This window comes from Schistocerca gregaria, chromosome 2 (assembly GCF_023897955.1).
Source record: "Schistocerca gregaria isolate iqSchGreg1 chromosome 2, iqSchGreg1.2, whole genome shotgun sequence".
NCBI classification, from domain to species: Eukaryota; Metazoa; Arthropoda; class Insecta; order Orthoptera; family Acrididae; genus Schistocerca; species Schistocerca gregaria.
This window is the reverse complement of record NC_064921.1, coordinates 629,064,920-629,092,414: the sequence shown is the minus strand read 5'-3', so window position 1 is coordinate 629,092,414 and position 27,495 is coordinate 629,064,920. Positions and strand designations below refer to the sequence as shown.

Below are 27,495 nucleotides of genomic sequence, written 5' to 3'. Positions count from 1 at the left end.
CTAGTATGTAATATATATAGCTTTTAATATTCACAACCTGAAAGATGACATTATTTCTGCTCTCCTGGGAAGGTACTGGTCTTTGCTTAATGATGGTGAACTCAGTCGAGATGGGAGAGAGCTAGGACCTGATACTGAGCTTACTGGTTGGCTTCCGGTCATCAGACTGTTCATCTCTGAAAAAAATAAAGTGACAGTTTAAAATTTTTTATACTGTTAAGGATATCTCTTTTCAGTGCAAGAGATCTACAACTAAAAGGTTTCAGAATGAGGGAGATTTACAATGAAGGGAAGCTCATGACCATAGGGAGGTCGAAATGTGGAAAAGATAAAAGTTCAAAGTGTTCAACAGAGCCACCACCAATCAGAGCAATGCTAAAGCTCTTTAGTCCCAATTAATAAAACATCCACAATGAACTTATAAAAAGAAAGCAAATGTAACAGTATTATGTGAAGTCACCAGGTATACAATGAAACATATTAAAGAAAGTAATCTGGAAATTCAAGAAAGATGAACAACAGTTTGTGAACAACAGGAATTGTAACAATATAAAAGCAAGAGAACAGACAAAAATTTGCTGTTCAGGAACAATTCACTTTGTCAACATGATAAGTAGGGTGATTATTGTACAAGTAGAAATGGCATTTCAATAAGCAGAGATGTAAGGAAAGGGTCATCAAAGTTTAATCTGTATTGAGTGTGAGATGGAACAAATCTAAAAACAACAAAAGAGCATAATGTATAAAAGAAATGAGCAGTGAATTACAAAGATAGTTTTTAGATTAACAAGAGGTGGAACATCAGAGTTAAAAACCCAGTTGATGATGAGGTCATTAGTGCTGGACTACAATCTCAGATACAGGAAAAAGGTTGAGAAGAGAATCTGCTGTGTCATTAATCCAGCTAAACAAGTTATGGAAAAACTAAATTTGGATAGCTGGGTAGGGATTCAAACATCACTACTTCTGACAATTAGCATGCTAACCACAGTGCCACATTGCTTGGTTTGACATAAATGAGACACATTAGCATGGATTACTTTTGTAAAAGATGCATAGCACCCATAAATGATTAATTTTATACAAGCCTGAAGATAGGATAGCCTGAAGTGAACGTCTGTAAAAGAGAAAGCAAAGTCTTTGTAAAACAACAATATATACAAACTGTGACAATGAAGTAATGAGACTCATTTTATTCCCCCCTAGGGTGGCAAACAAAGCAGCCTGCTGGCACAGGCAGTGACCACCCTTGGTTTTTTCCGCACTACAACCTCATGTGGCATTTGCCTACAGTATTTGAACTGGGAGTAGCAGCTGGAAGAGTAAAGTCGTGTATTTTCTTTTTGTCACAACAATGGAATCTTGAAACATTGCACAGTGGCATGCTGTCTCAAACTTGGTGATAATGCTGCAGTAACATATGGGACTTGGAAATGGGGGCTTGTCAAGAGTGCAAGTGTTTCATTGGGACAATATGTTTTCTGAAGGCAGAACCAATGTCAGAGATGAACATCACGGGGAGTGACCATCAACAGTACAAACAGATGACAACACAGCCACGGCGAGTTAACTTGCTTGAGCTGATAGATGATTAATCATGAAGATGATTGCAAATGAAATGAACATTAATTGGGGTAACTGTTCACCTGATATTGACCGAAAATATGGGAATGAGAAAACTTTGTGACAAAATGGTTTCCAAAAATCCCACAAAGCAACAAAAACGTCAGCAGAGAACTGCGGCTGTCGATCTATCGGAACAAGTGGGACTGAACCCAATGGGTGTTGTAATCTCGCAGCTTTGGCAGTTTAAATTCATTGAGTCTGCAGCACAGTAGGTGCTCATTTGTTTTGTTTAGAAGACAAGCTTCTGTGGGACTAATAAGTCAGTCAATCAGGCTCCAGCTCTCAGCCAATACACTTCAACAGAGTGGCAGGTTAAGTGTGTATCTTTTTCTTTCTTTTACTCTTATTATAATTCTAAAATTTCATGCATGTTTTTGTTCAAGAGATGTAAGCTCCCATTCTGTAAGTGTATATTCAGGCAGTCTTTAGTGCAGTTTTCATTTCTTCTGATTAGACAGCTGCATAGCTTACTGACACATCAGCATAACAAGGATTATATCTGCTTTTATAGTTTACATCTTAAGTTACTCTTGCTGGGATGGGTAGGACATGTGCACGCTGTGTGCGGACACTGGAGAAGCTGTCCACAATTCATGAACATTTGAATGAGCTTTTGGCTATGGACAGTTACCTTCAGGCTACTGCCTTCGGGTGCAACAGTGGTGTAGAATCCGGAACAACCCATGTTACATCTAAGAATGTCTGTGGTCAGTAGCATGCAAATGCCCATATCATGCATTACCAGTCAGAGGTGATTTTAACCTACCAAACATAGACTGGAATTTCTACAGATTCACTGCAGGACAGACAGACAGACATGCATGCATGTGAAATCATTTTCTGAAAACTGTTTTGAGTTGCCCACATACACTGGAAATATTTTAGAACTTGCAACCACAAACAGGTCAGATCTCACTGACAATGTCAGTATGGAAATGAGGATTAGCGATCATGTCATTATAGCAACTACAATTATGACAGTTATCAGACCAGTTAAGAAGGCCAGGAGAGGGTTTTTGCTAAAAAGAGTAGATAAGCAGTTGTTAGCATTTCACTTACACAGTGAACTGGCATCACTTAGTTCTAGTAAGATTGATATAGAGGAATTATGGGCAAAATTTAAGCAGACTATAAATCATGGTCTGGAGAATTATATACAGAAAAGACCCACCATGGTTTCACACCAAGTTTCGGAAAACGCTGAGGAGGCAGAGCCCGTTGCACTCTCGGTTCAAATGAGAATGCACAAATCATGAAAAGCAAAGGTTAGTAGAGAGTCGTGTGTCTGTAAAAGATCTATGCATAAAGCTTACAACTACTACCACAGTCATACCTGAGCAAAAGATGTGGCTTAGAACCCAAGAAAATTCTGGTCCTATGTAAAATCACTAAGTGGGTGTAAGGCATCCATCCAGCAACTTGTTCCCCAGTCTGTCATGACAGATGATGATAGCAAAACGAAAGCCAAAGTTATAAATTTCATGTTTAAGAAATTGTTTATTGCTGTTTGACCATCGAACAGACTCCCACATGGACAATATAGTAATAATGATCCCTGGTGTAAAGAAACAACTGAAGGAGTTGAAAACAAATAAGTCACCAGGTCCGGATGGAATCCCAGTTTGGTATTGGCCCCTTATCTGATTGTATTTATTGTGAATCTCTCACCCAGTGCAAAGTCCCAAGTGACTGGAAAAAAAGGGCAGGTGGCTCCTGTGTATAAGAACGGCAAAAGAATGGACCTGCAAAATTGTAGACCTATATCCTCAACATCAGTTTTTTGGAGAATCCTTGAAAATATTCTCAGTTTGATTGGAATAAATTTTCTTGAGGCTGAGAACCTTATGTACATGAATCACCATGGTTTTAGAAAGCATCATTTGTGCGAAACTCAGTTTGCTTTTTTCTCACATGATATGCTGTGAACTATCAACAACTTCGTAAGCTACAGAAGCCAGTATGTTGTATTTGACAGCAAGTGATCATCAGAGAAAGGGTATCATCAGGAGTGCCAGGAAAGTGCAATAGGACCACTGTTATCCTCTACAGATAAATTGTTTGGTAGACAGGGGGGCAGTATGCAGTTGTTTGCTGAAGGTGGTGTACAGTAAGGTGTCGAAGTTGGGAGACTGTAGGAGGATACAAGATGACTTAGACAAAATTTGTAGTTGGTGTCATGAATGGCAGCTAGGTCAACATGTAGAAAAATGTAATGAATTTGGATGAGTAGGGAAAACAAAGCTGTAATATTCAGGTACAGCATTATAAGTGTCCTGCTTGACATAGTCATGTCCTTAAATATATGGGTCTAACATTGCAAAGCAATACGAAATGGGCATGTGAGGATTGGAGTAGGAACTAGGTGAAAGGTTGACTTCAGTTTATTGGGAGAATTCTCGAAAGGTGTGGTTCATCTGTAAAGAAGACCACATATAGGATGCTAGTGTGACCTATTCTTGAGTATTGCTTGAGTGTTTGGGATCTGAACTGGCTCAGATTAAAGGAAGACATCAAAGTAATTCAGAGGCAGGCTGCTAGCTTTGTTACTGGTAGGTCTGCACAACACCCAAGTGTTACGGAACTGCTTCAGGAACTCAGATGGGAATCCCTGGAGGGAAGGAACATTCTTTTTGAGGAACTCTACTGAGAATATTAAGAGAAATGTCATTTGAAGCTGACTGCAAAACGATTCTTCTGCTTCCAACATTCCTTGTGTGTAAGGACCATAAAGAGATGATACTAAAAGTTAGACTCATATGGAGGCATATTGACATTTGTTTTTCCATCATTCTTCCCAAATGATCATATCATATGGCGTCAGTGGGTGGGAGGTGCCAGGCGGGAAGTTCGGCCGCCAAGTGCAAGTCTTATTGAGTGCGACGCCACATTGGGTGACTTGCACGTCGACAATGGGAATGAAATGATGACGAGGACAGCACAACACTCAGTCCCTGCCAGGAGAAAATCTCTCAACCCAGCAGGCAATCGAACCTGGGCCCCTGTGCATGGTATTATACGTGCTGACCATTCTGCTATTGCAAGTTGAACAGGAATGGAAATGACTGGCAGCTGTATGAGGAATCCTCCGCTATGTGCCATACAGTGGATTGCAGAGTATCAATGTAGATTATATTGTGCACAAATAGTGGTTACCTCCAGGCCAGATGTTAAGCCAATACTACAACCACAAAATGTTTGAAAAAGTTCGAAAATGGTACCATACTGTTCATCTACACATTGCTAAAGGATTTCGCATCACAACAACACAGCATTCCCTACTGCATAGTCTGCTAAGCAACTTTTGATATCAGAGACCATTGCAGTGCCAACACAACATGACCCTGTGTGACTCTTTTGAATTCCAAAAAGTGAAGACAGTCACAAAAGGATGCTGTTTTGCAACAGTGCAGGACGTTTACACAGCTGTGACATGGTTTTTGTTGGTATACCAGCGAAGAGATCCAGAGATGCTGCCAACAATGGAAGCACTGATAAAGTAAGTAACAGGGAGTCACTTTGAAGTGAACACCAGTGAAGTTGATTAAAAATGTGAATAAAGGCATTTTTTCTAAACAGTCTCTTTACTTTACTGCTGCACCTCATATCCTCATATAAATTTGATTGAAGCGAACTAGGGCTTTAAAACTAAAATCAACCTTGCAGCATTTTATTGGTGTAGCTCATGCTCTGCTAGATAATCTTAAACTTCAGCTCATAAGTCATAACAATAATAATCCCTGCATACCACATTAGGTTTATTGCATATATAGCTGGTTAACTATTGAACGTTTATTATTCTAATCATTTGCACACAACTTTGTGCTATTGTAGAAGAGTTCACACAGTTATGCTCATAAAATTTATGCAAGAATTTAGCTGACTGTTAAATAATTAGATACATTCCATGTACATGTAAGACTCTACACATCACGCAATTCATATGTACCTATATTTCCTAATGTCAATTCTTTCCTTCTACGTAATGCTCACTCAGATGACCTCCAGCTCCCACCTCATTGCTATTCAGGTAATTCCATTACAACACTCATCTCCATCATTTTGCTCTGTAAGTCAGAAGAAATATGAAAGACTACGTCGCTGCCTCTCATCTTTATTTCTGCTCTTGTCCCCTCTCACTCAACTGATGAATAACTTAAAAAAGAAACAACTCGCTGCATATTTTAATCAGGTTATAAGTACCCCCCCCCCCCCCCCCCCCCCCCCTCAATGACCCATGGACCTTGCCGTTGGTAAGGAGGCTTGAGGGCCTCAACGATACAGATAGCCATATGGTAGGTGCAAACACAACAGAGGGGTATCTGTTGAGAGGCCAGACAAACGTGTGGTTCCTGAAGAGGGGCAGCAACCTTTTCAGTAGTTGCAGGGGCAACAGTCTAGATGATTGACAGATCTGGCCTTGTAACACTAACCAAAACAGCCTTGCTGTTATGGTACTGCAAACAACTGAAAGCAAGGGGAAACTACAGCCGTCATTTTTCCCGAGGGCATGCAGCTTTACTGCATGATTAAATGATGATGGCTCCTCTTGGGTAAAATATTCCGGAGGTAAAATAGTACCCCATTCGGATCTCCGGGCGGGGACTATTCAAGAGGACGCCGTTATCAGGAGAAAGAAAACTGGCGTTCTACAGATTGGAGCGTGGAATGTCAGATCTGTTAATCAGGCAGGTAGGTTAGAAAAATTAGAAAGGTTAAAGTTAGATATAGTGGGAATTAGTGAAGTTCGGTGGCAGGAGGAACAAGACTTTTGGTCAGGTGAGTACAGGGTTATAAATACAAAATCAAATAGGGTAATGCAGGAGTAGCTTTAATAATGAATAGGAGAATAGGAGTGCGGGTTAGCTACTACAAACAGCATAGTGAACGCATTATTGTGACCAAGACAGACACGAAGCCCACGCCTACTACAGAAGTACAAGTTGATATGCCAACTAGCTCTGCAGATGACGAAGAAATTGAAGAAATGTATGATGACATAAAAGAAATTATTCAGGTAGTGAAGGGAGACGAAAATTTAATAGTCATGGGTGACTGGAATTCGACAGTAGGAAAAGGAAGAGAAGGAAACATAGTAGGTGAATATGGATTGGGGCTAAGAAATGAAAGAGGAAGCCACCTGGTAGAATTTTGCACAGAGCACAACTTAATCATAGCTAACACTTGGTTTAAGAATCATGAAAGAAGGTTGTATACATGGAAGAACCATGGAGATACTAGAATGTTTCAGATATATAATATAATGGTAAGACGGAGATTTAGGAACCAGGTTTAAAATTGTAAGACATTTCCAAGGGCAGATGTGGACTCTGACCACAATCTATTGGTTATGAACTGTAGATTAAAACTGAAGAAACTGCAAAAAGGCAGGAATTAAGGTGATGGGACCTGGATAAATTGACTAAACCACAGGTTGTACAGAGTTTCGGGGAGAGCATAATGGAACAATTGGCAGGAATGGGGGAAAGTTATACAGTAGAAGAAGAATGGGTAGCTTTGAGGGGTGAAATAGTGAAGGCAGCAAAGGATCAAGTACGTAAAAAGACGAGGGCTAGTAGAAATCCTTGGGTAACAGTAGAAATATTGAATTTACTTGAGGATAAGAGAAAATATATACATGCAGTAAATGAGGCAGGCAAAAAGGAATACAAATGTCTCAAAAATGAGACCAACAGGAAGTCCAAAATGGCTAAGCAGGGATGGCTAGAGGACAAATGTAAGGAGTACATAGAGGGTCTATACAGGCGCGATGTTCTTGAGGACAAAATTATGGAAATGGAAGAGAATGCAGATGAAGATGAAATGGGAGATATGATACTGCATGAAGAGTTCAACAGAGCACTGAAAGACGTAAGTTCAAACAAGTCCCAGGGAGTAGACAACATTCCATTAGAACTACTGGTTGCCTTGGGAGAGCCAGTCCTGACAAAACTCTACCACCTGGTGAGCAAGATGTATGAGACAGGTGAAATTCCCTTAGACTTCAAGAAGAATATAATAATTCCAATCCCAAAGAAAGTCGGTGATGGGAGAAGAGAAAATTACCAAACTATCAGCTTAATAAGTCACAACTGCAAAATACTAACGCGAATTCATTACAAACAAATGGAAAAACTGATAGAAGCCGACCTCTGGGAAGATCAGTTTGGATATCGTAGAAATGTTGGAACCCATGAGGCAATACTGACCTTACGACTTATCTTAGAAGAAAGATTAAGAAAAAGCAAACCTACGTTTCTAGCATTTGTAGACTTAGAGAAAGCTTTTGACAATGATGACTGGAATACTCTCTTTTAAATTCTCAAGGTGGCAGGGGTAAAATACAGGGAGCGAAAAGCTATTTACAATTTGTACAGAAAGCAGATGACAGTTATAAAAGTCTAGGGACATGAAAGGGAAAAAGTGGTTGGGAAAGGAGTGAGACAGGGTTGTAGCCTCTCCCCGATGTTATACAATGTGTATATTGAGCAAGCAGTAAGAGAAACAAAAGAAAAGTTCGGAGTAGGTATTAAAATCCATGGAGAAGAAATGGACAGTGTCTTGAAAGGAGGATATAAGATGAACATCAACAAAAGCAAAACGATGATAATGGAATGTAGTCGAATTAAGTTGGGTGATGCTGAGGGAAATAGATTAGGAAATGAGGCACTTAAAGTAGTAAAGGAGTTTTGCTATTTGGGGAGCAAAATAACTGATGATGGTCGAAGTAGAGAGGATATAAAATGTAGACTGGCAATGGCAAGGAAAGCGTTTCTGAAGAAGAGAAATTTTTTAACATCAGGTATTGAATTAAGTGTCAGGAAGTTGTTTTAGAAAGTATTTGTATGGAGTGTAGCCATGTATGAAGTGAAACGTGGATGATAAATAGTTTAGACAAGAAGAGAATAGAATCTTTCAAAATATGGTCTTACAGAAGAATGCTGAAGATTAGATGGGTAGATCACATAACTAATGAGGAGGTATTGAACAGAATTGGGGAGAAGAGAAGTTTGTGGCACAACTTGACCAGAAGAAGGGATCGGTTGGTAGGACATTTTCTGAGGCGTCAAGGGATCACCAATTTAGTACTGGAGGGCAGAGTGGAGGGTAAAAATCGTAGAGGCAGACCAAGAGATGAATACACTAAGCAGATTCAGAAGGATGTAGGCTGCAGTGCATACTGGGAGATGAAGAAGCTTGCACAGGATAGAGTAGCATGGAGAGCTGCATCAAACCAGTCTCAGGACTGAAGACAACAACAACAATAAGTACAACATGCCAATTGGAAAGCTTTGAATTATTTATTACAGATTATGATGTTATGTTCTTCAGTCTGAAGACTGGTTTGGTTCGATGCAACTCTCATTTTACGCTATCCTGTGCAAGCCTCTTCTTCTCCGAATAACTACTGCATCCTGCATCCTTTATTATATTTACCTCTTGGTCTCCCTTTGTAAGTTTTAACCCTCCCCTGAAGTCAGCTTCTATCTGTTTTTTCCATTTTTCTGTAAAAAAAAAAAAGTGTTAGTATTATGCAACCACAACTTAATGAACTAATAGTTCGATAATATCCACACCTGTCAACACTTGCTTTATTTGGAATGGGTATAATTACAGTCTTCTTGAAGTCTGGGGGTACTTTGCCTGTCTCATATATCTTGCTTACCAGGTGGAGTAGTTTTGCTATGGCTGGTTCTTCCATGGATGTCAGTAGCTCTGATTAAGAGTTACAGATTTAGAGTTGCTATAATCAATACTGTGGATACACATTTACTTAACATATATGTAACATCTTAAGTACACTACTACATTCTTCAATGAATGGTTTAGGTAAAGTTGTGCATTTGCTATCTACAAAATGGTTTAGTCAGCTTGCGTTGAACAAGTAATATTCTCTTTTCAGTAAAAGTAGGATTAATGTACACCCTTCCTCTGTCTCTCCTGCACAGAGAATTAATAATGTAGCTGAACAATGAAGAGTTAACTAAATGAATTACCAAAACACACAAAATAAAAAGAGCAAAACAAAAATATGAACAGCATTTTATGACACTCAATCTCAAGAGCAACTGAGCTGCAATTTTGTCTTGTATATTCCTTTGGTGCACAATGTGTTAGTTTTAGTTTCATAAATGGGTTGCAAAAATATTTATGCTGTTTACAAAACACACAAGAAACAATTATTCATTTTTTTCGTAGGTAAGTATATCGTATTGAAACAAACAGCTCTGTTAATCTTAGAATTACTATCATGAACAAAAACTTCAGTTATAATAATCTTCAATGCTTGGTGTTTAGAAGATGTCCTTTAATAAAAAGTATAGCAACTAATAGAAATGGCAAGGAAAACATAACGGTTTCTCATAATGTTGTAGACATTTGCAGACAATGTCACATTGGCTCATGAACACTGAAATGTGTTTTGATATGTGGATAATGACTTGTCTTAAAAAAAAGTAACAGCAAGACAGTACCATTTTCATTAAAAAATCCAGGAGAAAGAAAATCTGCTACACAATAAAGGTAGACAGTGAAGCTGGCAGTGGCCCCAGGTTGCAATGGAAGTTGGGCTTGGAGGTTTTCTTGGCTCCATTGGAAAACTTTTTGCTGGACACTTGGCTCCAATGTAGACTGCACAGACACTTCCAGCATTTCAATAGGCTGCTCTCCAACATTGCTGATGGACACACTGCACTCCGCACTGCAGGGTTGGATAAAGAACAACATAGCATTCAGATGATAAACAAAAACAGTAATAATACATTTCCTATTGGCTCAAATGTAATAACAAAGCAAATACCTTAAAAACTATTTTATCTGTGATGTATTAGACTCAATGACTGTATAGAAGTACACAGTCCAGTCACATTACTGTAACAGCCTGTCAAAAACCTGAATTACCAGCTTTTGCAGTGCGGACAGGCAGGAAGAGTGTCAGCGAGGCTCAGGAAGGTACCAACCAGTATGTGGAACCATGCTGACTACAATGCTGTGGCCAGCTGTGCTAGGTTTCTCAGCTGAGAATCCATGGTGTGAACAGCCTGACTGAGGTTATCCCACAGATTCTTGATAGGGTTTAAATCCGGGGAGTTTGATGGCAATGAGAATACAGTAAACTTATCCTGGGGCTTCAAACTACACACATACACTGTGATCTGTGTGACACTGCACTGTTCTCCTGGTAGATGCTATTGTGCTGAGGAAAAACAAGTTGCATGTAGGGATGGACATGTTCGCTAAGGATAGATGTATACTTGTGTTGATCCACTGTACCTTCCAGAATGACAGATCACCCAGGGAATGCCACAAAAACATTCCCCAGGCTATAACACTCTGTCCTCCAGCCTAGACATTTATGATGATTGTTGCAAGGCTGTCCACACTAATGGCCATCTGTTCGATGGAGCATAAAATGTAATTCATATGAAAAAACCACCTGTCCCCATTCAGCTGTCATCCAGTTGTGGGCCAAGTGAGGTGGCGTAGTGGGTAGCACACTGGACTCTCATTCGGGAGGACGATGGTTCAATCCCGCGTCCGGCCATCCTGATTTAGGTTGTCCGGGATTTCCCTAAATCAATCCAGGCAAATGCCAGGATGGTTCCTTTGAAAGTGCACGGCCAACTTCCTTCCCCGTCATTCCCTAATCTGATGAGACTGATGAGCTTGCTGTCTGGTCTCCTTCCCCAAAAACAACAACAACATCCAGTTGTGCTATTGGTGTGCAAATTCCAGCCTTCGTCATCAATGAACAGCAGTCGGCATGGGTGCATGAACCAAGCACCTGATGCTAAAGCTCACAGGCAGCAACATCCACTGAACATTTGTCGAGGAGACACTGCAGGTAGTCACTTAGCTCATATGGCTCTCAACAGTTGCACGTCTATTCCGCCATACATCTCTGTAGCCGTCTTTCAACCCCGTCATCTATGGCCCCCAATACAACGCAGTTGCCTCGGCGTCAGTTTTGGAAAGCGTCATTTTGCCACGCACAGTTTACTTTAACCAAGGCGGCATGTGAACAATTTACAAACCTAGTCATTTCAGGAATGTTTCCATCCTTGGCCCAAAAGGCAATGATCATGCCCTTTTGAACGTAAGATAAATAGCTCCATTTCCACATTACAACAACAACTGCACTGTTTTCCGCATCAACCTGGCACGCTTTACGTACCCTCTACTGTTCATGCTGCCACCTGCCATCTGTGAGTGGTCACGCATGTTCAAGTGTAACATTAATGTGACTGGCCTATGTATGATGCAAGCAGTCACAATATTGTTTAATATATGATTTATTTATCTATGCCCATCTTAAAGCTGGATTGGGAAGGTTTGTGTGGGGTGAGACTACAGTTATCTAAATGCTGGCTACTACTGAACTCACTCAAATGTCAATCAAAAACTTACTTTAATCAAATTATAAAAGACAATGAAGAAAATTGTGGTGTATTCTCTTGTTTCTTATAATGACGTGAACTGACTTAAGACACAGAGGAATTCCTGGACAATTAACAAAGAAAGGATGTTAGAACAACATAACACAATACTTACGTTTCACCAGCATACAGTGTGATACTAGCACTTGTAACAACATGTGCTGCTGCTCCTAATGAGCTGAATGTTGTGCTTTTTGGTAGTGATGTTGAAACCTGAAAAAGGGATATACTGAGATTAAAAACTGTGAATTTGATTAAAAGTCTATATAAATATTCATTGCAATTATCCAAGGCTACCGACCGGTCACACATTTTTACAGTTTTCCTACATAGAAAAGAATGGTGAACTAAGTAAGCGACGAAATGTACTTCAAATATAGGTCTACAAGAAAAGATACAGACTTGGTAAATATTCTGAAGCTTGTTTAGTAGCTAGTAAATTAAATAAGAATGGACCTATGTTTCAAATATCTATTCTCCATTAAAGTTGTTCTGTCAACAAGAAATTCAAAAGTGAAACAGTCAGCACTTTTTAAAAATCACTTTTTATTTCAATTCTCGTCTTTATGAGGTCTAATACTTCAACCAAGATGTTCAGAGAAGATTTGATAGCGCCCACAAAATTCTCACACAAATGGATTAATTAGTCACTCTCTTGTAGTAACATTTCATACCAATGGTGGAAAAATATAGCATCGTGCACTAACAGTACAGGGTTCCAAAGCTACTATTGGCAACGAATGACTATTGTTATCAAAGACAACTACTACCTATGGAAGTTCTGAAAGCTGTCAGTGTCTTGCATTTCAGTTACAATTTCGTTCTCATCCTGCTGTAATCTGTTGACTGGCTACCCTATGTGATTTCCTGTTTAATCAGAGTTTTCACTGACATTTCTTCCTCACAACAACAGAACCTCTTTTCCATAAGTTATCCAGCCTGAATAAAACCTACTCCCGCCTTAGGGCACTACTATCCAATCCCCATCCTACCCACAGTATTCCTCCTCATCAACCCCTCACAGCACTCACACCCTCCATAGCTGACATGCTGTCTACAGTGGAAACACTTCTTTGCAATCAACCCCTCCAACCAAAGCCAATGCATTCCCAACTCTGAACACTGCCACACCAATCATACCACCAGCCAATCATGAGCCTCCCACACTCCTACCTGAACATCCCCTGGTTACCTTCCAGGACTTCCTAATGTCTAACCTGCACTCACCATGCTTCACCACGTCCCTCCCTAAGAACAACAACATTTCAACAAAAGAAAGGACTGTGCTACACAACACCCTCCCAGCAGCCAAAAGTTCCACCACTGCTGTGATGATCTGGAGTCACTACCTGGCAGACGGTCTCCATCAGTTGTGTGAAACCTCCACCTACATGCTCTGCCAGAGTGACCCCATCCTCAGAAGTCCAACATAACCTCCAATCCCTGCTGAAGTCCTTAGGCCATCCCAGAACCTCTCCCCTCAATCCGCCTCCCTGCTCACCCCAGCAACAGCAAACCTGCTTCTACATGCTCACCAAACACAACAAACCTAACATTTGCAGGTTCCCAATTATGGCTGGTTACAGTGTTCCTGCTGGAGGAATCTCAGCCCTTTGTTGATCAGCATCTCCAACCAATTGTCTAAAACCCAGCCTCCCAAAGTAAAGATACCAACCACCTACTGCACTGGCTCTCCACCATCCCCACACCTTTACCTCCTGAATCCTTACTTGTCATGGTTGACGCAACATCCCTATACACCAACATTCCCCCAAGCCCACTGCCTTGCTGCAACTGAACATTACCTCTACCAAAGCCTTTGCATATTCCAAACCCACCACTTAATTCATCATACACTTAACCAACTACATTATAACCCAAAGCTACCTCACCTTTGAAGAGAAGATAGACAAACTCGTGGCACAGCTATGGACACCCTTCTGTGCCAACCTATTCAGGGGCTTCCTAGAGGAAACATTCCTAGCTTTCCGAAACCCCAAACCCCCCGTCTGGTTCATGTTTATCAGTGACATCTTTATAACCTGGACCCAAGGCCAGTACACCTTATCCTTATTCCTTCACAACCTCAACACCTCTCCCAACCACTTCACCTGATCCTCCTCTACCCATCGTGCCACCTTCCTAGATGTTGTTCTCTCCTTTCAGATGGCTCCATCCACACTTCAGTCCACATCAAACACCCCAATCACAAACAGTACGTTCACTTTGACAGCTGCCATTCTTCCCAAACCAAAAAATCCCTCCCATATGGCCTGGCCTGCCAGCTTTGCTGCAAACACTGCACAGCATTTTACATTGGTATGACAACCAACCATCTGTCAAATAGAATGACTGACCAGCATCAAACTGCTGCCAAAAACAAGGTGGACCACCCAGTAGCACAAAATGCAGCAGAGCACAAAACAGATTTCAATGACTGCTTCACAACTCGTGCCATCTGGATCCTCCCCACCATCTCCAGCTTTTCTGAGCTGCACAGATGGGAGCTACCCTTACAGCACATCATTTGGTCTGGTAACCTTCCTGTCCTAAACTTAAGGTAACTCACTGCTCCCCATCCACCACCCAATAGTGTGTGTGTGTGTGTGTGTGTGTGTGTGTGTGTGTGTGGACACACACACACACACACACACACACACACACACACACACACACACAATCCCCTGATCCTGTATGCCCACCCAATGTGTGTCCACACATCATTTAACTGTGCGCTGTTATCTCATGCTCTAGTCTATGAAATTGTGTGAGCCGTATGCCATCTGCTCCCTCTACCTGGATCCCTAGCTTGCCGACAGATAGTTCCCCACTCTCCCACAAGCCGCTAGACACTTCCTCAAATCCCCTCCCTGCCTTCTGCTTCTCTCCATCCCTTAGCCCATGCCCCCACCTCATCCCAGTACTTTAACCGTGGACAAGTAAAGAGCTGGCAGTTGACTGAGCACAATGTAGGGTGACAGGTGAGTGCTTGAATGCCAGTGCGCGCGCGCGTGTGTGTGTGTGTGTGTGTGTGTGTGTGTGTGTGTGTGTGTGTGTGTGTGTTTGTGTGTGTTTCCTACATTTAGGAAAAGGAAGAGCAATCTTTTTGTTTGTGCAACTATTAGAAGTGCAGCACTTCTGCCTTTTTGTGTGTCATCTCCTTTATTCCTAAACAATTCTTAATTTTCTACCAGTTTTCTGTACATTATTAAAACACACAATCTGATGATTGTGCTGGTATTCTTTTGAGCTGCAGCTTCTTGATCTGTTATTCTTTCAATACAGGAGCAAGTTTCTTTGTGAGTAGGGCTACACTACAAGACTTGTGCGTGCTTGCTGCATTTATCATGCTATACTTGTCATGGCCTTGTATAAAATGAGTAGACTTACCCATAGTATAGATGCCTTAGGCACCTAACTGAAGAAATATAAGACCTCACTTTAATAAATCCAGTTATTGCATATTGTGATAACACTGTAGAAGAAAATTTGGGTATTAAAGTATGAGTTTTTTTCCGTACTTATTCACCTCTTACCCTTTTCTTATGCACTTGCAGATTTTGGGGGAGCTCTGATATTCACAAGGACTGTATGCCAACAATGTACAGAAAAACACTTGCCCAATAAGAACGGTTCTGGAAATGGTGAGTTAATCCTTGCTGAGAGGTTATAAACAGTTTAGCCGGAGGAATAATTTTTACCATTTCTTCCTTTAGTATACATAATAAACCTGAAAATATTGTGAAATGGGATAAAATCGTTTTACGGAGTGTACTAGCATCATGTCAGAAGCATGTATGTCGCTGTATGTGTTTCCTGTCAGAGTACAGAGATGGCACCCTAAAATGTTATGTGCATCTTTTTTTGCTGCATTTGGACTATCTTTTAGATGGATTGTAGATAATAGTGCTTGTCAAAACATGGTAAGCATGGTGAATGACTTTCTGCAGCATTATGACATTATATATATTGGGTGAGCAGTTCACTCTCTGGAAAACCTCTTAATGATATTCTAACAACAAAAATCTTTTCTTTTTTTATTTATCACTGATATTCTGTGTGTCACTGGCAGGCAGATACTAGACACAGTAACTGCCACCCATACCTCTGTGCCTGTTTTCAGGTATTACCCACAGTGCGTGGTTACAGGTAGATTGGGACCATTGTCATGTGTGATAATAGTGGCTGGGCACTTATTCCTATGCACATTGTCACACTTCCTGTTCTTTTTCACAACTCTAATAAGCCCTAAATTACAGACAAAAGTGTACCTATAATTTTGGAGGTGCTTTCTCCACCTCTATTTTCTTTGAGATCTAAGTTCACTAAATGTATGCAGAACACAACTCTCTCTCATAAATTAAGGATACTGTGATGCTCAGCCATACTCTAAGTATTCCCATCCAATTTGCCTTTCTACAATTGTGCAGTTTGCTGGGAAATTGATGTTTCTATTGAAAATGCTCTATTTCTAATTCAGTCTACAGACTTGAGTATTTTTAAAATACACTGAAATCTTGTTGAATGTAAAATGACAACATTATGAAAGGAACAATTATCCAATTTTGAAATCAGAAACATTATCCTAAGCATTAAGTGATCTGTTATAGTTCAATGACAAAACTGCATTACCTACAACTGCTTATGTCCTGTCATAACAGAAATGATTTTTAGAGGAAGAACTAAAAAATTTGTTACCACAACCAAAAGGAAAATAAATGCTGGCTACACACAAAAACACAAAAAACATTACAGGTGTGAGAAGTAAGACTTTTTTAGGCTAAATATCTTATTCAGGCAGAGGGGTCCAGGTAAATGAAATAATTTAATTGGATAGATGAAAAATGTATTTTATCCCAGCAGAATACACTCATATAAGAAGGTTGTAATTAGGCAAGCTTTATCAGTTAGTGACTCCCTTTTCAGGCAGAAGGGGAAGGAAGAGGGGTGAAGGAAAAGGATTGGAGAGGTCTAGGAAAAGGGGTAGATTTTGGGGAAAGTCGACCAGAACCGTGGGTCAGGGGAGACACTACACAAGATGAGAAGGAAAACTTTCATTCTCATCCTGTGCGGTGTCTCCCCTGATGCACGGTTCTGGGCAACTTTTCCAAAACTATCCCTCTTCCTAGACCTCTCCAGTAAGTTTCCTTCACCCCTCTTCCTTCCCCTTCAACCCTTCTGCCTGAAAAGGGAGTCACTAACTGATAAAGCTTGCCTAATTACAACCTTCTTATATGAGTGTATTCTGCTGGGATAAAATACATTTTTCATCTATCCAATTAAATTATAACCAAAATTCCAATTTCTTAATACCAGTAATTTCTGCCAAGATCAATAATTGGAAGAAAATAAGTTCATTAACTTAGTATTTTAGTCCTCTAATATTCCAATGCATAATGGTAAGGAAATTCAAACAAGTTTTTTTTTGTGCAAGGCATTTCATTTAGCTAGACCTCTCATGAACTGCTGCTATTGGAAAAGTCACTGATAATGTTACACATTTACATCCCCAATGAAAAACTTTCACAAAGCAGATGTTAATCAGTGGAGACTTTAACATTAATTTTCTGTAATGGAAATGTTACTTAACACTTACAATATGTAATGTGTTACTGATCTTCCCACCAGAGTTACACATATAGCAGTACACTAATAGCCAACATTTTTGTATGTGCACACTTCATTCGTGATATAAATGTTTGTCTAGCAGTTAATGCCCTCTCTGACCATGATGCACAACTAGCCATGCTAAACAACTAACTGTATATTATTACAATGAAGTGGTATCATGGAACATAGTGTAATCCATGACCATACAACAGAAGACTTAAAGGAAGCTGACTGGAAGGATGTGTTAATTGTGACAAATGTGATTTCCAGATTTAATGTATCTGTAGGTGGGTTTCTACGAATCTTTTAACAGCTGCTTTCCCAAGAAAAAATAAGTATGCTACACAAAAGACAGTAAAAAAGCCATGAATTATAAAAGGAAGAAAGTAACATGTTTAGAAAAAGAAATTGTTTTAAATGATTATGAAATCAGATGACTGATTTCATTACAAGAAATATATTTCTGTCAAATATATCACTGTCTTCAGGAAAGTGATTTTAAAAAAAATCATTGTGTCCCTGAAATCAATCATCCTGATAATAAAATTAGATCTATGTGATCAGTAGTTAAAAGAGAAATCAGGAATCCAGTTAAGCAGAGGATTTCATTATAACAAAAGCTAGACAACCAATAAATGATAACAGTCTAGTTGCCAATGTATTTAATAATAATTTCCTGAAAATATCTCAGAAGGTTGTCACGGTCAGCTGAAGGGATAAGGCAATAGAATATATTAAGAATGCAATGACTCATGCATACAGATAAATTACAATTAATCCATGCTCTGGCAAATAAATTAAGAATGTGATTGATTTCTCCAATCAATACTCAAAGTACATTCTTCGCATATATGTGACATGTTTTCGGGTACATATTCAACACATCACAATGACAAGGGATATTTCCAGAAAGACTGAAGTACGCTACTGTCAGACCCCTTTACAAGAAAGGTAGTAAGACAGATTAATAATTACAGACCAGTTTCATTGGTTTCCTTCCAAACGTATTAGAAAAAATTATACATACAAGAACCATAACACACCTCTCTCAAAATAAGATAATCTCAATACGGATTTCAAAAGGGTCACTCCACAGAACATGCTATTTGTCAAGTCACAAACCAGATTATACAAGATTTGAGTAACAAAATATTGCCAATTGGTATCTTCTGTGACTTGTTAAAAGCATTTGCTTGTGTATTTCACAGTATTCTTGTAAAGAAGTTCAAATAGTATCATATCAGAGATACTGCTGGTAACTTCTCTTCATCCTATCTCACTACAAGGTATGCAGAGTGTCCTATTACAAAACTCAGGAAGCACCACAATGAAACAGCAAGTTCAGGATGTGAAAACACTACACATATATCACAGTGATCAGTATGGGGCCTGCTATAATTCTTGTTATATACAAATAATTTCCATCATCAAATATTTTTATCGGCTGACAATGCAAGTATTATGATGAAGCCAAATGGAGTAATTTCAACACTCATAAATGTAAATAATGTTTTCTTGAAATGAATAACTAAATCTCTCCAAATGGACTGCCACTGAATTTAGATAAAACTCAATACATGCTATTAGTACTGTAAAAGGTGTGACAACCACCATTCCAAATAATGCATACACATAAATTAATAAATAAACAGAATATTCTAAATTCTTAGGTGTGTATGTTGATAAGTACATGAAGTGGAAGTCACAAGTTACAGATCTTTTTGAACATCTTAGCCCTGCAGCTGTTGCACAGCACATAATATCAGACTTTGAAGATGAAAATGTAAAAAGATGGCCTACTTTTTCTATGTTCATTCATTAATGTCTCATTGCACCACATTCTGGGGTAAATCATCATTGAAGAAAGAAGTGTTCATTATACAGAAAAGCACAATAATCTCTTATTCGCAGCTCTTTCAACAATAGTGCATACTGAAAACAGCCTGACAGTATATTTACTCTACGTTTGATGATAAATTGAGACACACACAAACTAGGTAGCATTTTATCAGCCCAGTTAAGCATTCTTCATAAACATATAAGACAACACAAAAATGACAAGTGACACACATTTTAAGTGCAAGATGGATGTTGTACAATTATATTACACAGTAAAATAAGAATATAATAATTCATTGATTTTTTATTAGAGTAAATATTAGACAGTACCTGCATTTGAGGTAAAGCTGGAATTATGTCTACCGAAAAATGTGTCTGAGGGAAACCTGCTATATGACGCAACCTGCAGTTTGATTTCACACCTAATGTGTGAGTAGAATAACCTGCAAAAGAAAAAAGGGGAATAACTGTATTATTGTTTTTATTGCTATTATGTAAAGTTGGAAAGAGAAAGCTGGTAACTATCAGACTGCTGAAGCAGGTTGGTTCCTCTTCCTACCAGTGGCTAATAACTACTGCTATAATATTTCCATGTAAAACACTGATGAAAACCAGTAATTCAGTCATATTAGTTTTTTATAAGATTTCATATCATTTGAACTGTCATCAACACTGGTAGCTCATACAAAATATTTATGTGCAGATGTCTTTTCCAGATCAGCAAAACAAACAACATATCATGCCACATGAATTAATAATGCACAACACTGAAGCTGATCAACTGACTGACCTATTCTCTTTGAGAGATTTTGTTAATGCAAAATTGCAGGAATTTTTGCAGCTGCCTTTGTTCTGAAACATGCCCGACATTGTTAGTGAAACCTCTTAAGGTTTCTGCTGAAACTCTTTAGTTTACCAGTTGCTTTAGTTACACACTGACATAAGGTCCTAAGATCATAAACATGTACATTAACATTCGTTTTCAATTCTGGTTCAGTTAATCAAAGTTCCTTATCATTTCAGGGAGTCAAAAAATGTATGACTGCTAATTATCACAGAGACATGTCATATTTTGATGGAAAAATGGCTCTGAGCACTATGCGACTTAACTTCTGAGGTCATCAGTCACCTAGAATTTAGAACTAATTAAACCTAACTAACCTAAGGATATCACACACATCCATGCCCGAGGCAGGAATCGAACCTGCAACCGTAGCGGTCGCTTGGCTCCAGAGTGTAGCGCCTAGAACCACACGTATTTTGATGGAAAATTGACAGCACAATTAAAAAGCTCTGCCTCTCATACCAAACAATAATATTATGTTCTTCTAATGATTTCCAGATTACCAGTAGTCTAGGCTAAGCTGCACAATTTTAAATTACTCCTGTACTATTTCAAGATTAAGTTTAAATATACTTGCATATTACACTAGACACAGTCAAATTAAAATAAGCTATTACACATAAAAGTGAAAGCATAAAAAATTTGGTGAAACTACCAAATCCTCCTCGGAAATACCATGTAAATGTATCTGTTAACAGCTGCATCCCACCTAAAAACCATTTTGAGAATATTTTACAGCAGAAGTTGAGCAGTACAATATTATAGTAGTTCTCACACATCACAGGCCCATTGTTCTGATTGATGGGGCAGATTATAGAACTGTTCCATTTTACGCAGAGCTATTCAGTAACCCAAATGGTTTTAATATTTGGATCCTCAGAATGAGTGATTTGCCTTTTTCCTAGGTAAATTCAATGTAATTAACATCTTTTCCTGAACTTCAGTTCTTCTTGAGTCACTGTTATGTATATCTTGATCTTTTACAGTGTTTGTGTTTTATACTGAGAGCTCATGTTGTGTTGGCTTTGAAAATAAAACAATGTTGTTGGCAGTGGACAATTTAGTAGATTTATTAAGCACTCCTTTCATATATTTGCAAAAGTGTTTATAAAAACCTCTCCTTATCTGTTTCTCAGGAATTTCTGGTCAGATTTATAACTTGTTCTCAAAGATGAAATCTTTCTGTACGCGACTTTGGTCTTTAATTCCTGAAAATATGCTTTCAATACCACACTACCTATAAATTTCCTTTTCTTCTCCTTACGATATCCTGTGTTTCTCAACATGCTTACACAAACACAAACATGACTTGAAATTCTCAGAAATATGTGGATTCTGGATTGTGTAACAAAACACTGGCTTAGAGTAGCAGATGTTCTTAATAAATACTGTCAATGTACCATACTGCTGATAAGTTCTGCAGGGACTGAAATAATCATTCTTTAAATGTATAAAAATTTTCAATGTTTAAATGCTAATTTTGTGACTGTAACAATCATAACTTCTTTCATGAAGTTCATTTTCTCATCACCTGAACACCCCAGATAGCCCAGCTCATACAGGCAACTGTTAGAAATGAACTTTATGGAAAACTTTCCCTAAAGACAATGATAAAAAAAAGCTGAAGACTAAATGCTAAATCATATCAGCGCACACTCTGCTACAGAGTGAAAATCTCATTCTGCTAAATCATAATAACTTTCACTGAAAGATGCAACAGAAGTGCAAAGCTCGAGAGGAATTAGCAAATGTATATGCAAAATTCGCAGTTTGAGGAAATACCTCTGATAAGTTCAGTAAGTTGCCAACTGACCATGACCAGTTTGGAGCCACTGCTTCAACAACCTACTGTTAGCCAGAAACAGTTTCAAGTACTCAGGGGTGTTGTCCAAATGCTGTTTTTGTTCTGCATATGCTCAAGACAGTTTCAGACTGGTGTTCAGACTATAGACTGATGGGTCTTAGAAGTGGTGATAAATTTTATGAGTTGGATCAATCTCATCATCTCCGATGCCCTTGAGATAACGTAAGCCTTTCCATCACAAGGAGCAAATTCATTTCATAAACAAAGGAAATAACAAAAATCAGCTAATTGAGGCGACCATATAGATAACATATTATTAAAACATTTACTTAAGAACTTAGTACGGAGCATGGACGACAGAAAGAGGGATGTGCCATTTAAGTTAGATTCTGTCTGCATCTGAAACAGCATGAAAGGAAGCAATGTTTGAGAAGGAGTGAGGCAGGGCTGTAGCCTAGCCCCACTAGTGATTAATCTGTATATTGAGCAAAATGTAAAGGAAACCAAAGAAAAGTTTGGAGAAGGTATTACAGTTCAGGGAAAAGAAATACAAAGTTTCAGGTTTGCTGATGACATTTAAAAATGTTAGATACAGCCATATCGAGTATAGATTTAAGTGGCCAGAAGTCGTTTCTGAAAGTATTTGTATGGAGTGTAGCCATGTATGGAAGTGAAACATGGATGATAAATAGTTCAGACAAGAAGAGAATAGAAGCTTTTGAAATATGGTGCTACAGAAGATCACATAACTAATGAGGAGGTACTGAAGACAATAGGGGAGAAGAGATATCTGTGGCACAATTTGACTAGAAGAAGGGATCAGTTGGCAGGACATGTTCTGTGGCATCAAGGGATCACCAATTTAGTATTGGAGGGCAGTGTGGAGGGTAAAAATTACAAAGGGAGACCAAGAGATGAATACACAAAGCAGATTCAGAAGGATGTAGGTTGCAGTAGGTACTGGGGGATGATGAAGCTTGTACAGAATAGAGTAGCATGGAGGAGAGCTGCATCAAACCAGTCTCTGGATTGAAGACCACTACAACAACAACAGAGACAGCAATGGTCTTTGAAGAGCATTTGTATGGAATGAACAATGCCTTGAAAGAGGGAGAGATGACCATCAAAAAGTGCAAAACAAGAGTAATGGAATGCAGTCAAATTAAATCAGGTGATGTTTACAGAATTAAATCAGGAAATGAGATGCTAAAAGTATTAGATGAGTTTTGCTATTTGAGTGTAAAATAACTGTTGATAGACAAAGTAAGGAGGGTACTAAATACTGACTGGCAATAGCAAGGAAAGGATTTCTGGGAAAAAAAAAAAAAGAAAATCTGTTGACATGAAATATAAATTTATAAGTGTTAGGCAGTCTTTTCTGAAGACCTAGGTAGTAAACTTGCATGGAATTGAAAAGTGGATGACAAGCTGTTCAGACAAGAAGAGAATAGAAGCTATTGAAATGTGTTTCTACAAAGAATGCTAAAGATTAGATGGACACATCATACAACTAATCACGAGGTAACAAATAGAAATGAGGAGGAGAGAAATTTGTGGCACAACTTGACTAAAAGAATGGATCAGTTAAAAGGACACATTCCAAGAGATTAAGGAATCATCAATTAAATATTGTAGGGAGGTGTGAGGGGTAAAAATTGAAGAGGGAGACAGAGAAAGAGATACAGTGAACATGTTCAAAATTATGAAGGTTGTAGAGTTAGAATAGATGAGGCTTTCACACATTAGAGCAGCACTGACAACTACATCAAACCAGTCTTCAGACAGATTACAACAACAACAACAACAACAACAACAACAACAACAACAATTACTACTACTACTACTACTACTACGACTGCTGCTGCCGCTGCCGCAAACCACAACACTGCATATAGTGCATGACATTTTCTCTGCATTCCCCCCCCCCCCCCCCCCCCCCGCCCCCCCCCCCCAAAGATTACTGTGACAAAGTAATGAGATTCATTTTTTCCTCCCTAGGATGGCGATCTCGCAACCTGCTACCACAGACAGTGTGTGACTTTGGTCTTTCCCCACCATAACTGCAAGCGGTATGCACCTACACTGTCTCAGTCAGATACTTGAAGAGTGGAGTCTTGTGCTTGTTTTTCGACACAAGAATGGAATCTCAAAATATAGTAGCACAACAGTATGCCATCTCTCTCTCTCTCTCTCTCTCTCTCTCTCTCTCTCTCTCTCTCTCTCTCTGTGTGTGTGTGTGTGTGTGTGTGTGTGTGTGTGTGTGTGTGTGTGTGTGTGTGTGAGAGATAGAACCAATGCTGAAGATGCACATTGAATACGAACACTACAGTGTGCAACCATTAACAGCACAAACAAGTGACAACACAGCCAAGGTGAGTGAATGTGCGACAGTAGATCAAAGATCAACCATAAAAATGATTGCAAATGAACTGAACATTAATTGAGAAATTGTTCACCTGATATTGGCTGAAAATCTAGAACTGAGAAAGTTTTGTACCAAAATGGTTTCCAAAACTCATACACAGCAACAAAAAGACCAGACTGTGGCAGGTGACCTGTTGGGACAAGTAGAACTGAACCCAGAATTACTGAGCCAAGTTATCACAGGTAATTAAATTTAGTGTTTCCAGTATCAACCTGAGACGAAACATCAAAATTGGCAATGTTATTTAGAAGGATCTTCAAGAACAAGGAAAGTACATACATTAAAGTACTGGATTCCATGGATATTGTGCACAAAGAGTGGTTATCTCCAGGTCAGATGGTAAACCAGAACTACTACCAACAGATTCTCAAAGGACTTCAAAATTGGGTCCATTGTATTCTTCTACATATTGCTAACAACTGGAACTTGCATCACGACAACACACCATCCCAAACTACCTGTCTGCGATGCAACTTTTGGTGTCAAACTCCACTGCAGTGCTACCACAACCTCCGTATTCACACAACATGGTCCCCATGTGATGTGTGTGATTTTTTTTTTTTTTAAAGTGAAGGCAGTCATTAAAGGACACCATTTTGCAACAGTACAGAACATCTCAATAGCTGTAACAAGAGCTTTTGCTGGTGTACCAGAAGATGAGTCCCAGAGGGTACCAACAACAGAAACACTGATAAAGTAACTGTGTGCAGGCACAATGGAGTACCTTGAAGCTGGTTAAAAATGTAAATAAAGGTGTTTTTTCTAACCAGTCTCATTACTTTATTATCACATCTCATATATATTTGGTTATGAACTGGCTACAGCTGTTAGAAGCAAAAGCTATTTGACATTTCTATTTTGTGTCAACACCTAAATATTACTGTATCAGTACAATTTTGTACTTTCTTGTAGCACCTGAGGACTGATACATCTTCCGAACTTCTTTCCTTATCAAAACTTTCACTAACAATATAAAATAAATGAAGTCACCTCCTAGCATACATCTACATATGCAGGCTAATCTCAGGACCTACTGTAGGGATTTTGATCTGGTTTTCAATAATACATACAATCATCCACGAGAAAAGTTATATGTATAATTTATAAATATTTTGTACAAATTTTCTGACTTATGACGAATTAAACTTAAGTTGTGAAAATGATGCCACAGCCACCTACTGAACATCGGACATCACAGACAGTGCAGTAGTGTCTAGTGTTAGCAGCAAGTGTGATCTATTTTCTATGTGGTTTGACAGTCTGGTGGTAGAATGTTTTGCTAGGAACAAAAAGGTTGCAGGGTGGAATCCTGGCTGGGTCAGATTTTTTCAATCTGCCTTTTCACCTAGCATTCATCTCTCAATGATGTGGAGATTCCATGTTGCACTGCACCTCCCCTTTTCCTAGTTTCATACTTGGGTAGGGACATGCAAATCGCATTGGTGACATCCAATTTATTGCATTATTTTTAGAACAATTGTCTAGTGAAAAATCATGTGAGGATGAAAACTGTTTTCAATTATTTGTGATTAGTGTAAAACACAGCATGGGATGCAGCTTTAGACAATTACATACAAAAAGTATGCAGCAATGCAGCAAATGCCTCAACTTCATGCTTCCTGCTTTCCCCAAGTCATAGATGCAAACATGATTCTTCGCATGGTGGCACAAAAAATAATATTTTTTGGAAACTTTCAAATTATACAGAAGACTGGTAAATGAATCTCCACTGGAAAGAAATGGATTTAGGCTTTTTAAAGATCATAAAGCCATGGGAATGATCTTGACTAGAATTCAGAAATTTCTTACAGATGAATACATAAGATTTTGAAATCTTTCTACAGATGGTTCAGAGAAGCATTTTGAAATATAAGCACAATTTCAAATGGCTAATTTCTGCTTCCCTCAATTACCAGTCACAATTCATACCCTCAGTTCACCACAAATTCTTTGAACAATAGGCTGCAAGTAACTTAACTCTGAAGTAACATAATAGTGAAATAACATGTGAATTCAAAATATGTGGTGGGTTTCTTTATGCTTCAAGTAAAACATTATCCGAAGAAGTACTTCAGCAACTTTGCTTTGTTTCCATACAGTATGTTCTTTGAGCAGTGCAGCAAATGACCCAACTTTCAGTTCCCGATTTCCCTGAATCAAACGTACATGTTGTTGTTGTGGTCTCCAGTCCTGAGACTGGTTTGATGCAGCTCTCCATGCTAATCTATCCTGTGCAAGCTCCATCTCCCAGTACCTACTACAACCTACATCCTTCTGAATCTGCTTAGTGTATTCATCTCTTGGTCTCCCTCTACGATTTTAACCCTCCACGCTGCCCTCCAATACTAAATTTGTGATCCCTTGATGCCTCAGGACATATCCTACCAACCGATCCCTTCTTCTATTCAAGTTGTGCCACAAACTTCTCTTCTCCCCAATCCCATTCAATACCTCCTCATTAGTTATGCGATCTACCCACCTAATCTTCAACATTCTTCTGTAGCACCACATTTCGAAAGCTTCTATTCTATTCTTGTCCAAACTATTTATTGTCCATGTTTCACTTCCATACATGGCTACACTCCATACAAATACTTTCAGAAACGACTTCCTGACATATTCGATGTTAACAAATTTCTCTTCTTCAGAAACGCTTTCCTTGTTGCCATTGCCAGTCTACATTTTATATCCTCTCTACTTCGACCATCATCAGTTATTTTACTTCCTAAATAGAAAAACTCCTTTCCTACTTTAAGTGTTCCATTTCCTAATCTAATTCCCTCAGCATCACCCGATTTAATTTGACTACATTCCATTATCCTCGTTTTGCTTTTGTTGATGTTCATCTTATATCCTCCTTTCAAGACACTGTCCATTCCGTTCAACTGCTCTTCCAGGTCCTTTGCTGTCTCTG

At 38.9% G+C, this 27,495-nt stretch overlaps 1 protein-coding gene across 2 annotated transcripts in view; it reads right to left on the bottom strand.

Moving 5' to 3' along the window:
* LOC126334642 (protein brunelleschi) overlaps positions 1-27,495 on the bottom strand; it is a 249,443-nt gene that overhangs the window by 57,858 nt on the left and 164,090 nt on the right. For both annotated transcript variants that reach the window (XM_049997084.1, XM_049997085.1), the window contains exons 14-17: positions 19,839-19,951; positions 12,175-12,272; positions 10,098-10,324; positions 38-176 (exon numbers count right to left, since the gene is read on the bottom strand). In XM_049997084.1, the coding sequence (XP_049853041.1) occupies positions 38-176; positions 10,098-10,324; positions 12,175-12,272; positions 19,839-19,951 (577 nt within the window). The remainder of the gene's footprint in view (positions 1-37; positions 177-10,097; positions 10,325-12,174; positions 12,273-19,838; positions 19,952-27,495) is intronic.